This window comes from Delphinapterus leucas, chromosome 1 (genome assembly GCF_059928025.1).
Source record: "Delphinapterus leucas isolate spDelLeu-1000000601 "Yukka" chromosome 1, BTC_Dleu_Yukka2, whole genome shotgun sequence".
Taxonomy (NCBI): domain Eukaryota; kingdom Metazoa; phylum Chordata; class Mammalia; order Artiodactyla; family Monodontidae; genus Delphinapterus; species Delphinapterus leucas.
Window position 1 is genome coordinate 7,420,780 of NC_143129.1, and position 13,102 is coordinate 7,433,881.

At 62.2% G+C, this 13,102-nt stretch overlaps 1 protein-coding gene across 3 annotated transcripts in view; it reads right to left on the bottom strand.

The window, feature by feature from the left end:
- The window catches only part of PKP1 (plakophilin 1), a 52,068-nt gene that overhangs the window by 13,758 nt on the left and 25,208 nt on the right, over positions 1–13,102 (bottom strand). For all 3 annotated transcript variants that reach the window (XM_089904982.1, XM_022561999.3, XM_089905019.1), the window contains 10 exons: positions 11,762–12,156; positions 9,096–9,240; positions 7,715–7,922; positions 6,798–6,975; positions 5,573–5,687; positions 4,386–4,541; positions 3,496–3,672; positions 2,191–2,344; positions 1,716–1,902; positions 1,135–1,219 (listed from right to left, as the gene is read on the bottom strand). In XM_089904982.1, the coding sequence (XP_089761108.1) occupies positions 1,135–1,219; positions 1,716–1,902; positions 2,191–2,344; positions 3,496–3,672; positions 4,386–4,541; positions 5,573–5,687; positions 6,798–6,975; positions 7,715–7,922; positions 9,096–9,240; positions 11,762–12,156 (1,800 nt within the window). The remainder of the gene's footprint in view (positions 1–1,134; positions 1,220–1,715; positions 1,903–2,190; positions 2,345–3,495; positions 3,673–4,385; positions 4,542–5,572; positions 5,688–6,797; positions 6,976–7,714; positions 7,923–9,095; positions 9,241–11,761; positions 12,157–13,102) is intronic.

Sequence of the window (13,102 nt, forward strand, 5' to 3'; positions counted from 1 at the left end):
CAGAAATGTCATTAAACAGGCAGCTTTTTACGCATTCTTTTGTCTCCCTGCCCTCTGGCCAAACTGAGGTGATCAGGTCCCCTCCCATCCCCCGCCCTCCCCCCTGCAGTGGGCCCCATGGGGCTCCCCCTCCCCGCCTTTGACAGCTGTGCCCTAGAGTCACCGGAGACTTCTGGACGCCCAGATCCAGGCCCTTCCTGTTCCCATCTCCCCTCGGCCCCCAGGGAGGGTCTTCTCCCTGCTTCCGCCTTTGTCCCCCAAGACTTTTCTGCAGACGTGCTGCCCGTGCCCGTGGCTTCTCCCACGTGGACACGCAGCTGTCTGCACGCAGCCTGGCCTCTCTCCCCAGGCCCCGCACGCGGACCCCAGACTCCACCTCTCCATCAGGGCTCCCTCAGAAGCCCCGACCCTCCCCCCTTCCCTGGCTGATCCGTTTCTAAACGTAACCACAGGGTCTCCAGCCGGAAGCCCAACCCGCCTGTTTCTTCTGCCCCTGCCCTTCATGGCCACCCTCACCGCTGCTGACACCTCGGTCTAAAGAGCGGCTGCTCCTGAGATGGGAAAGGAGGTCAGTCAGCATGAAGAGCTGCTACAGAACTGGACCCGACCGTGCGGCTGGGGAGGGGGGAGGTGTTGGGGACAGCGGGGCAAGGTTGCCACTGGGCAAATCCAGCAGCCTGGTCTCGTGTCCACTCCACCCTGCAGTGCATGCAAGGAGCCTTCCTAGGGCTGGTTTCAGCATGTAACCCCCTCCTCCAAACCCTCAATGGCTCCCCAGTGCCAAAAGCAAACCCTTTAGTCTAAACTTGATTGGGTCTCGCCATGCGGCCCAAACCCGCCTTCCCAGCCAGAGTGCACACGTGCCCCCAAGTGCGTGATGTGCCTTTGGTCCGCCTGCTTCCCAGTTCGTTCCCAGAAGAACCCCCCACCCCCAGGCCTCTGCGGCACTTCCTGGATCTCCTCTGTCCTCCACCCCCTCAGCGCCTCCGCAGGCCCTGGGCTGAGATGTGTCAGCGCCTGGATCCCAGTCACCGAGGGGCTGGCCTCTCCCTTCCTGCGCCGCGCGGACCCGAGTCAGTGGTGGGAAGGAGCGGGAAAGCCTCGCCGGCAGGGGTGGAAGGTGTGGGCCCTTACCTGTCTGAGGACCCCCTGCAGCTCCCTGCTGGACCACATGTCAGCCAGGAGGAGTCGGGCGGCCTCTGTAGCCCTGGGGGAGGCACTGCACGGGTAGAAGTTCATCAAGGGTGAGACTCCAGCAACTTGAGGATGAACGAACACCCTCTTCCGTCCCCCCTCACCTCCTCGTGGGGCGGCCCCTGGGTGCCCGAGAGCGCAGCCCCACGGGGGGTCACTCTACACAGCGGGCACAACCCCAGGCCCCTGCCCACCTAGAGGTACCCGGGACTCTCTCTGGGGCCCCGGTCCCACCCCCTGGCCTTGTCCTCGGAGGAGAGGAGCCCTTGGAGCAGACGCAGCTCCCGCATGGCTGGGTCTGCCGCTCGGTGCCTCCCGCTGGCCCACGAGGACTCAGTGTCGCTCGGTCCCCTGGCCGGGAAGTGTGCTGCCCGAGGCCTGGATGCAGGAGCTCGGCTTCTGGACTTCCCTCCTGGTCAGCCTCCCCGCCGCTCCCCCGTGCACCGCACGGCCAGCTCAGGCCGCAGCACTGCTCCTCCGCGGGGCCGGGGAGGGCACGGAGGGGCCCCCATGCTGCCCACCTGCTACGACACAGGTTGATGACGTTGCAGACCATGTCGCTGGAGAAGTGCTGCTTGGCCATCCCCGGCAGCGACGCCATCAGGTTCCTCACGGTGTAGCAGGTCGAGGACAGGATGTCCTCCGAGTTGCTGGTGTGGCCGGTATGGCTGCTGAGAAGCCTGGTCACCTCCGGGAGCACCTGGTTCCCTGGGAGAGAAAGGAGGGGACGGCACGCGGTCCGATGACCGAGGGCTCCCACGGGGCCCCGGGCCTGGCGCTCCAACTCGGGGCTTGGGACCGTATCGGACCTCGCATGCCTGCGCCCCATCCTCAGGTGACCTGCCCCTTCCCACGCCCGAGCCTCTCTTGGGCCAGCTCCCCGCCCCCACCACCCCAGGGAGCGGTCAGAGGGTAACCTTTCGGTAGGCTCTGGAAAGTGGGGGTCCCTCTCGAGGGGGTGGGGGTGGGGGCTGGCCTGAGCCACACGGCACTCACCCATCACCTTGTGCAGTGCGGGGTGGCGGGACATGTTGCTCAGGAGGGAAGCTCCGGACCGCACCACGTCTGAGTTGCCCGACTGCAGGAGCTTGGTGATGTGAGGCAGGCCCTTCTCCTTCAGCCCGATCAGCTGGCTCATGCCGCTGGACATCTGAGAGAACGGACGGACGAGTGAGGCCTTGGCTGGGCTCCCCAGGCCGCCCGGCAGGCCGGAGAGGCTCCCCAGGCCAGTTACCCCAAACCGAGAGACCCCAGAACTTTCTCTCTTCCGTGTTGGAAGCAGAGACAGACACACATTTGCTCCCGCCTGGGTGACTGCAGAACAAAGCCCCGGGCAGACATGCACCTGCACCTCACCTGGGGCAGTCTGGAGCCCATGGAACGAGGGAAGTCTCCGGCCCCTCATTCACGGTGTGAGGGGCCCCAGAATCAACTTCCAGATTGAGCCAGTGCCAGTGGCTGCCGCTCTGCCTGCCTCACCCTTCCCGGTACTAGCTGCTCACGTAAAGCCTCGGGTCGAGGGCACCTGGCACCTGAGGAAGTGCCCACCGTCCTCTGCCAACCTCCCTGCCTTCTGTGGAGTCAGTACATACTTGAGTCAAGGAGGGATAAGAGCGGGCCTGTGCCTCGCGGAGGTGCCATCCAGGTCAGCCCACCCGGGCTGCTGGCCGCAAAGCCATCCTGGCCGTAACCTGGTCCGGGCTGGTGTGGGGTTCTCGAAGACCCCCGGCCTATCCCCTCTCAGTGGGGGGTCCTCCTTTACCCTCAACTCACCCCTGTCCTCTTTCCGCCCGCCCCCCTTCTGTCCTGAGCAAGGAGGAGGGCGGGGTAGCCGCAGATGTGCCTCCCATGGCACACGTCTCAAGTCTATCAAGTCCTCCCCCTGCCCGTGGCCTCAAAATCTCTCCCGATCCTGCCACATCTTCCTCTGGACCTGCCCACACCCCAAACCCTCTATTTCCACCCCTGTCAGTTCAGCAAAGAGGAGACCCCTCTCCTACCACAAACACACCCTTCTTCCTGTCCCCCATCCCAGGCAGAGCCCGAGGCCAGCCCAGGGCCGGACACCAGAAGACAGATTCTGTGGCACAGACAGAATCCAGGAGGGCTGGGTTCCACAGCCCCTGTCCTCCACCTGGGCGTTCCCAGGGGCTGAGGATGCTCCCTCCACACGTCCCCAGTGCCTGGCCCAGAGCCTACGCATGCCAGACCCTTGACTCAGGCAGGCCCCGGTACATGGGGACGCGGGGAGCTGAGCCCGGACCGTGGGTGGAGAGACAGGTGCGGGGCGGGGGCGCTCACCAGCCCCTTGCTGGCGGTCAGGTTTTGCAGGGCGCCGGCGCAGGCCTCCAGGGTGGCGTCCTTCTTGCTCTTGCCCATGAGGTTCAGGTAGGTGCGGATGGCGTTCGAGTGGTACAGCCAGCCGCTGCCCTTGGGGTTGGGCTCTTCCTCAGGAAGGGGGCAGTCGTAGTTGTTGTTCTGGGGACAAGAAGCAAGTCGAGAGGGGCCGAACCCACGCATTCTGCTCCCCGAGCCTCAGGGTCATGGTTCCCAGATGAGGAAGCGCCCGCTGCCCCCTCCTCTGTGCACTGCAGCTGCTCCCCGGTGGGTGAGGGGCAACTGTGCCCTCTGCCGTCTCCACGGGGCACAGAGCATCCTTGGTGCCCCAGGCCAGCTCTGCCCCCACCCAGCTATGAGGCTGCTGTGGGTCTCACACCCTGACGCCTCCACCCCTCCCAGAGTCACAGCCTGAACTTGACCCTCCCGGGGCCAACAAGGGTGGTCCAGGGCCTGGCTCCCACCGCTGGCAGAGTGATGGCAGCCACCCTCCCCCCGCAGCATCCCTCTGCTTCTGGGGAGACGTGGGGGGCTCAGGAGGCGGTGGGAACCAGGATGCCCCCCAATCTTCAGGGGTGAGATGAAGAGGGGGAGAATTTACTGGTCACATAGCAAGAGACACAAGCCTGCAAACAGGGGCCTGGAGCTTTTGGTCTCCGGGGGTCTGAGCAGCTCCTACATCCCGAGCACACCCCCCCCCAGTGTCGTAAGATGCCAAGGTCGGGCAGGGGTCCATCCCCCGGGACTGGCCTCAGGCTCCAGCAGGGCAGAGAGGCGGGGTGCACGAGGCAGTGGGATCCGGGGGACTCCGCGGGAGCAGACGGACAGACGCGCGGACAGACACGCGCGCTCACCGTCATCCTGCCGTTCTTGCTACTGAAGCAGCCGGGGGAGGACTTCTCGGTGCAGGCGTTGCGGGCGTTGTGCTCCAGCTGGCGGTAGCGGGTGGGCACCTCGGTGTCCAGGCGGTAGCAGAGGTTGTGCAGGGTGCACATGCAGTTCTCCACAGACTGGGGGCCGAGCAGAGACGGTGCTGAGCCTCTGCTCAGCCCCCGAACGCCTGGCTCAGTCCCTGCTGCCACAATCCCTCCAACGAGAGGGCGGGCCCCTCGGGCTGCCCTGGGCCAGCACAGACGCCGCCACGGTCCAAGAAGTTCCCAGTGGCAGATGCTCCCAGATCTTTGCCGCTTTCCTTCCGTAAACCCTCCCGGCTCGGGGGTGAGGCAGCAGATCTGCCCTCTTAATGTCTGGCCCTGCTGGGGTTTGGGAGCCCCTGACTTCCGGGGCCCGGGGTCACCCAGGCGGAGGCGGTGTTCCATCCAGGGCGGAAGATCACGGTGCTGCTGGGGCCACCCTGAGCAGTCAAGTGACAGGCTGTCTCCTGAAGCCGACAGTCACTTCCAGGGGAGGGAGTAGGAAACAAAATCCCTCCCCAGGGAAACCGTGTGCAGGACCCAGGGGCCGTGATGCCCGGCCAGCCCCCTGGGGACTGCTCGCCAGTCTCCGTCCTGCTGTGCAGAAGGACCTCAGCCTCCAGTATACCTTCCTGCCCCCATTTCCCCTTTCTGTCTGTCTGGGCAGGTGTCCAGAGTCCTGGGGGGTGGGAGGGTGGCTCTAGCAGGGCCTTTGGGGGCGGCAGCGGACGCCCTGAGCCAGGAGTTCCCTTCGTGTTTTGCTTATTAACTGAGTCTCTAAAACAACCCCCGAGGTAGACATGATGTGGACTGAGGAACAGAGATGAGGGAAGTGTCACAGTCGCAAAGCCTCTAAGTGCGGGAGAGGACCTGCCCCTGTAACCACTGCTTGGGCGCCACCCGCCAAGGAAGGGTCGGGCTGCTCGGCATCCGCACGTTCCCTCTGCTGGCCAGGCTCTGCGTCCCTTCTGGCCACCAGGCCACGCCTTAAAGGCTCCCAGGAGCGCAGACCTGCCCTGTGGAATCTGGGAGAGAAAAGTACCAGGACCTGGAGTCCCAGGCCGCCCTCACTGATTGGAGACAGAGAGGAGTCTAGGTTCAGGGGTGCCACCTGGGGCGACCCTCACCTTGTCGTCACAGCGGCCGGCTGCCACACATTTCTGGATATAGGCCATGAGGGAGTCAATGAGACCCGTGTAGTTGCGCATGGTCTTGCGCCCCGTCTCTGCGGAGCTCAGGTTCCTGACAGAGGACATGGGGCGGGTGGGGAGAGGGGGGGACAGGTGGGAGGGGAGGAGATGCAGCGGGGAGGGGAGGGGGGGGAGAAGAGGAAAGGAACGGGTGGGAAACAGAAATGAGGGCCAAGGAAGGAAAGAGAAATCGTTCAGCGAATCCTGCTCAGTCCTGGCTGAGGCTGGGAAGGGGTCTCACTGGGACTCGGCTCCTGGCTGAGGCTGGGAAGGGCTCTCACTGGAACCCGGCTCTTTTCACCCTTCCTGCCCACCTGGTTCCCAGGCCCGTAACTTTTATGTGTCCAGGGCTCCGTGCCGCTGGCAGCCCAGGCACACACCCTGCCCTCGTGGCACTTGCTGGGCAGGGGACTGGACGCCCCTCCCCGCAGAAGCTGTGCTCTGCCCCCAGCAGCAGGCTCACTCCCACCCGGGCAGTCTGGGCCCTTCCGCCTGGTGCAGGTGGGGTGTGACTGCTACCACCCCACAAAGTCCTCGATTACCCTGGCTCTGCCTCTGCCTAGCCTCTCTGCTCCCCAGAGGCTGCCGCCAGAGGCGGGGAGGGAGGAGCCCAAGCCAACTGTACCCCTCTTCTGGGGCTCCCAGGAGTTGGGGAAGACAAACCCCGTCAGAGTGAGGTGTGACCCTTAGGGGGGATCTGCTCCACAGTTCCACCTCCATACCGCCCACCCCCTCGGAAGCAGCGCGCCTAGGTCCCTCCGCCAACAGCCTCCAGGGCCTTTGCCACACCCTGGGGCAGAACTCAGGGAACTCTGGGCAGAGCAGTGCCATCTTCACGCCGAGGAATATGGCGGATGCTGTTCGCGCCCCAGCCGGGAGCCCACCAGCAGACCTGTGTCTAAACATGCTCTTCAAGACAGCACAAGGAAGGCATATTTTGTGGTGGGGAAGAAGGGGAAACAGCTGTGCCAGTTTAGCTATTCAGATCCAAGCATTTCCACTCGGATCCCTGAGGAAGACCCCCTCAGCAGAGGTGGTGGGGTCCTGAGCCTCCACCAGGCCCAGGGAAGCTGGGATGCAGCCACATCTGGGAGGCCAGGCTGGTGTCAGCCCCCTGCCCCGCTGAGCCTGGGCTGAGCCGGGCTGAGCTCCCCGCCCTCACCTCAGGCAGCCGGTGGCATTGAAGAAGACCTCAGCGTCCACGGCTTTCTGGGGCACGTTGCTGTTGCCATCGCACCAGCCGGAGAACGGGATGATGACCCGGTCAGCCAGGACGGGCAGGGCGTCCGAGATCAGCTCCTCCTTTAGCTCGTCGGTGGAGGACAGGTTCCAGAGCAGCCCTGGGGGTGGGGACCGCCAGGGTCAGGAAGACCAGGGATCCAGTGCCACCCCCGGCTGGACACCACCTCCCGGACGGGCCTCTGTCATGTGAGCATCCCATGAGCCCACTTGCCCACGTTTCAACTAGATGGCAGGCTCTTGAGGGCAGAGCGTCTAGAGTTCTCTGTGCAGGTCAAAGTTACACACAGGGAAGCTGATCAAAACACGTGTGACTCATCAATGTTTTCTGATACCAATGCTAGCGCTCAGCATCTTCTCACGGCCTCTGCTTTCCACCCAAAGGTCAGCCCAGAGACTCTTACTTGCTCTGTATGTGGCCCCATCTTCCCCATCCCACTCCAGGTCTCCTCAGTCACTTCTGTGCCCTGTGTGCCCACCCTGAGTGCTTGCTGGCACAAGCCTTGGATACAGGCGCTGACGACCTGTTGACCTGCTCGCTCCCCTTCACCTGCAAATCCCAGGGTCTGCTGAGTACCGGTCCTGCCTGGACACCAACCCTCCACTCCCTCCCTCTATCCCTCACACATAGATGGTGGATGGACGGATGGATGGACATGGACAGATGGATGGAGGGACACAATACCCAGGGTCACCAGCTGGACACGACCAACTGGCCAGCACCGGTCCCATGGGACTCCTGGGGTGTCAGCCTGAGGCCGCCCATGCCCCACCCTGTCCTGGGCTGTGGCCACCCCAGCGCCTCCCAGCCGCCCCACTCTCTGTGGCCGGGCTCCCCACCGGTCAGCTGCTTCTGGATCTCCGTGCAGCTGGTACTCCTCAGGAGGTTGACGGCCTCGCGGATGCCGCTCTGCCTCTGAGTCTCCAGCTTGTTCGTGGTGCTACGGAACACCAGGTTGCGCAGGGCCCCGGCCGCGGCCTGCTGCACGTTCTGGTTGGAGCTGCGGAGAAGGTCCACCAGCTTGCAGATGCCGCCCAGCTGGTACACCTGCGGGACAGGGCGCCCAGCGCCGGGCAGGGCGGTGAGGCTGGGCTGACGACCCTCCACTTGGAGCAGCTTCACCCCGACCGAAACACCCAGGGCGGCCGAAAGAAACAGGTAGTGCAGAGTGACAGTGACCGGCCAGACGCGGAGCAAAGGCGGGACTTCGCCGCCAGCTCTCTCGCACCCCAGCCGGAACTCCCTGAGCCCCTCCTCGGGAGCCTGGTGTGAGGACCAGACGGGAACACGCATAGAAACACACTTCAGAACCCTAAGGCGGGGAGACCCTCCTGCAAACGCCTCCTCAATACAGCAGGAACTGGATGCAGACGGACCCTGCCCACTCTAGGAAATGCATTCACGGGACTGCACCCTTGGGCTGACAGCGGAGGACTTGATGAGTCCTCCCTGCCAGCCACGCTTAGAGGCACAGACAGCCCTGTTCTCCACCACAGAAGCCTGGTGAGAGATGATGGTACCACGGAGGGACAGAGACAGAGACAGAGAAAGAGAGAGAGAAAGAAACAGAGAGAGGCAGAGACAGAGAAAGAGAGAGAGAAAACAACAGAGACAGAGAGACAGAAACAGAGACAGAGAGACAGAGAGACAGAGAAACAGAGACAGACAGAGACAGGGACAGAGAGAGAGACAAAGAGACAGAGACAGACATAGAGAGACACAGGCAGAGAGAGACATAGAGACAGAGACAGAGAAAGAGAGACAGAAACAGAGAGAGACAGAGAGAAAGAAACAGAGAAACAGAGAGAGACAGAGACAGAGAGACAGAAATGGAGAAACAGAGAGACAGAAACAGAGAAAGAGAGAGAGAAAGAAACAGAGAGAGACAGAAACAGAGAGGGGGGTAGGGGGAGGAAGTTGAAGTGGAGGGAGATGTCCCTCCTTAGTGGAATCTGAGGAGGGGTCTCTTTGGAACCCGTGGCCGTCACCAAGGGTCTCTTCCACAGCCAACAGAGGAAACACGGCCGAGTGGCGTCCCCTCCACCAGGGGCTCTGCTCCCACAGAGCGTTAAGATGCCCATTCTGATCTCGGGCAGTGCCAGGCCCACTCCCGGGCCGCAGGCAGCTGGGCTGGGGTAGAAGGAGCCATCGGGCAAATGCCCCCACCAGCTCACGTGCAGGGTCAGGCTGCCCCGCCCAGGCTCCGCCCAGGCCACTTACCTGCTGCTTGGCAGACTCATCCTGGAAGCAGGTGTGCTGAATGTAATAGGCCCCGATGGCCTGGCACTTCTTGTCCGGGGAGGTCAGGCACCGCACGGCCTTGGGGATGGTCAGCCCGCTGCACTCAACGTCCTCGCTGCAGATCCTGTGGGGACGCGCGGCGTGGGGTGCACGAGGGTTACGGGGGCCTGGAATCCCCCTTGCGTGCCGAGAGCCAGAATGAGGCAGCCCCAGGCCCCGCTGTGGACAGCTCCTCCAGGGGAGGGGGAAGGCTCACCCCGCCGTGAACGCTTGCTGGGACGAGGCCCTGTCATAGGCTCGTGTCCAAGCAGCAAGTTACCTCTGCCCTGAGAAAAAACTCTGCTCTATTCCTGAGCGGAAGCTCTCCACCCACTCTGCCATCTCTCATGTCTGTGCCCGGTACTGGGAAAATGGAAGAGAATGGCTGGGGGCCTGTCCGTCTATCCATGCCCTGCCATCATCCCTCCCTCCCTCCATCCATCATCCACCCATCTTCCCTCCATCCACACGTCCATTTATCCATCCATCTATCCATTTATCCATCTTCTCTCCATCCATCCATTACCCATTTATCTATGCATCTACCCACCCCTCCATCCCTCCATCATCCACCCATCTCCTCTCCATCCATTCATCCATCCATCCATTCACCCACCCACCCACCCATCCATGCATCCACCTCTCTCTCCTCTCTTCATTTCTAAGTCTAGCTAATTCTTCTAACACAAAAATTCTCACACCTACTCCTTCTTCCATCCTCACGGCCACTGCCTTCCCTCTGACCGTGGTCACCCTCACTGGGACTACAGGGAGGCCCCCGCAGCTGGTGTCTTCTCCAAGCACTCCCAGCCGAAATGTTACACCCCTTGCCCAGGCGAGCAGCCTTAACGCTGTCCACCGTGTTGCCCCCATCAGCAGCTTCTCATACTGCAAGTTCAAGTCCAAACTGCTTAAACCGACCCCCAAGGGCATGTGTTAGATCGAACCGCGCCAGTGGCCGATAATCAGCTTTTCTGAGCCACAGAGCTAGAACAATCATGTTCTAGCCCGATAGTCTGGCTCTGCTGCGTCCTGTACACTCTCTAGCCCTAATGTGGGTCTGCTCCAGCAAGGCTGCTCTCTGCACTGTGCCCTGATCAGGGCTCAGGGGTGCCTCTGTCCCTTCCCCTCACCATCCCCGTGACCCACTGAAGACCCGCTGCCTTCCCAGGGAAAGGAAACCTCTCTTCCGGGACCCACACCAGCTCCCAGGGTGCTGACTACAGGCTGCCTCCCCAGCCGCCCGTGTCCCGGGTCCCACAAGACAGCGGGGACAGCTCCTTCTTGGCACCCAGCCCTGCCCCCCTAGAAATCTTCCCAGCGTTTCTAGAGGGAGAAACACTCCTCATGTGTACCAGCCTCATGCCTTTCCATAGCAGGTGCCCGACTCCATTTCTGGAAGGATCACCCACGGGGCAGAGCTCTCCAGTCTCCCCCAGCCTCACTGAGAGATTGTCGCCCAGAATCTGCCAGTCGAACGTCACCTCCAAGTGGCCTGTCACTCACGCCCTCCATGGCTCACTTGACCCTGTCCTCTTGGGGCCTCCGGTTTGGGGTGATGAGCCAGGGCCAGGCGCTGCCCTGGTCAGTCTCCATGGGACAGAGGCTTCTTAGTCCTCCTGCGGAGCATCCTCAATACCCCTTACGGCCTTTGAGTAGCCAGGAGAGGGCCGGCTTTATAACGGCTCTGCTTATGGGCGGGACAGCATGGTGAGTAGGGGAGGGCACAGGGTGTGGCCTCGGCTGTGTGGTCTTGGGCGAGCTACCTAACGTCTCTGTGCCTGTTTCTCCTCAGGTTCTAGCCTGGAAGGGCTCTGAGGGTTAGAGATGAAGATTGCAAGGCTCGTGGGCTCCATGGCAGGGGGTTAATCCTGCAGCCGCAGGATGGCCCTGGGCTGTCGCTCTCTTCATGGCTGTCTCCCCGCTCTGACCACAGACCACACATGCTCAGTGAATGTCAAATACATGAATAAAGGACCACTCAGTGGTGACAGAGGACAGCTCCAAGGTTCATGGGGCTCTGAGCCCTGGAGGGCAGGCCTCAAGACCCTCTAGACACCGTGGCCATCCCCAAGCCACCCTGTGCCCAGGGCTCTCTATAGGACTCCCACTTCATCTCCTGCATTCCCACCCCTGGCACTAGATCTTACCAGTTTTTATGACTTTTGCCCTGTAAGATGGACCCGGCTCTTTCCCATCGCTGCCCCCAGGGCACACTCCTTTCCTCTTTCAGAACGTGGGGAGAGGTTTACACGCCCAAGCCCAGGGATTCTCAAACCCTGGCAGGGTCTCCGTCTCCTGCAGGCCGGTAACGCACACACCGTGGGCCCCTCCCAGGGTTTCTGAGCTGGAGGTCTGGGAGGGCCTGACAGGAGTGTTTCTCACAAGTTCCCCGGTGATGCTGAGGCTGCTGGCCAGAGAAGCACACTTTGAGAACTGCTGGCCCAGCTAGCTTCTGATTCTCCTCCCCTTGTTCAGTACCTGTGACCCTTGAAGACTCACACACTCGACAGGTTTGCTCAGTGTCTCCACGCTGAGAACTTCCCGGGCTAACGGTCTGTCTCCCGTGCCCCACATGCCCCCCCGCCCCGCCGAGTGACACTCACTTGGAGCTGGCCCTTGAGTGGCTGAAGGACTGGTCCTTGGTGCAGGTGATGGGCTGGACGTACACGGGGTCCTGCTTGGAGGTGCAGGAGGGCGGGCGCGCCGGGTACTTCTTGACCCCCTTCTGGCCGCCGCAGGTGCTGTAAATGCTGTAGCGGTTCTGGGCGGTCTTGAAGCCCTTGTTGCCCAGCGTGCCCCTGCGCAGGGTGCCGCGGGGGTCGCAGTAGAGGTCGGGCTCGCTGCGGCTGGCCTTCATCTTCTGCATGAAGCAGATGTCGCTGCCGACGCCGGGGGGAATGCAGCTGCTACGGGGGTACTGCCGGCCCCAGCTCTCCATTTGGCTGTAGGAGCTGAAGCGCCTGTTGTCTGCCTCCCGCTTAAGGGTCCCATTGTAGATCTGGCCAGAGAAGGGGAGAGGGGCTCAGCCGAGGGTCCCGACCCGGGATCCAGCCCCCCGCTGCCCCCGCGATGACACTCAGAGAAGCCCGGGGTGTTTGGTGTGGAGGGAACCGTGGCCAGCGTCTCAGACTACTTTTCAAACTGCAGGCTGTGACCCGTTATGGATTATGAAATCAATTTAGCAGACTGTGACCATCATTCTTTTTAAATGGGATTGAATAATATATACTGGAATTAAAAATATCAGAGTGCGTGCAGTGCAGGTAGAAAGGGCTGGGCTGTCATGTAAAATATACTTCATACTATGCATTGTAGCCAGAAAAGTTTGACAGACACTGATCCGGTCCCAGTGGGCCCGGTCCAGGAGGGGAGTCAAAGGCCCAGGGAGGAGAGGGGCCTTCCTGTAGAGGGAAGGGCAACAGTGGGACTTGAACGCAAGCCCCCAGGCCCTCACCCTGCCGCCCCGAGCACTGCCCAGACACCAGCAGCTCCTGACCGCCTTGGCCGCCTGTACTCCGCGCAGGGAAATTTCTCCTGCTCTGGCCAGGACTTCTTTCCACTGTTATTTCTCTGCCAAACTCCCCATCTTTGCCTCCTGTCTGCCAAGCCAAGAAGCAAATGGCAAGAGGCATTCTAGGGGGACCCCTCGAAGGCCAGAGGGGGAAAATATCCTGCTCCCTGGGCCTCCTGCACCCATGGAGGCCGGCCCGGGGCTGCAGCAGGGGTGCAGGGCGGCCTCCTAGGCTGTGCCCTCAGGCTGGCAGCAGGGGAGAGGCGGGCAGACAATAGTAAACATAATAATGAGGCGCCCCCAGGGCTCTGTGTGAGCCCAGCTGGGGAGTCAGGCGCCCTGGGAAGAGCCTGCAAAGCCGGAGACCTGGTGGGAGCGAAGCCGTCACAGGGCCGTCCAAGGAGCTTTCCCAGGAGCTCACGGGCGGTGGGTC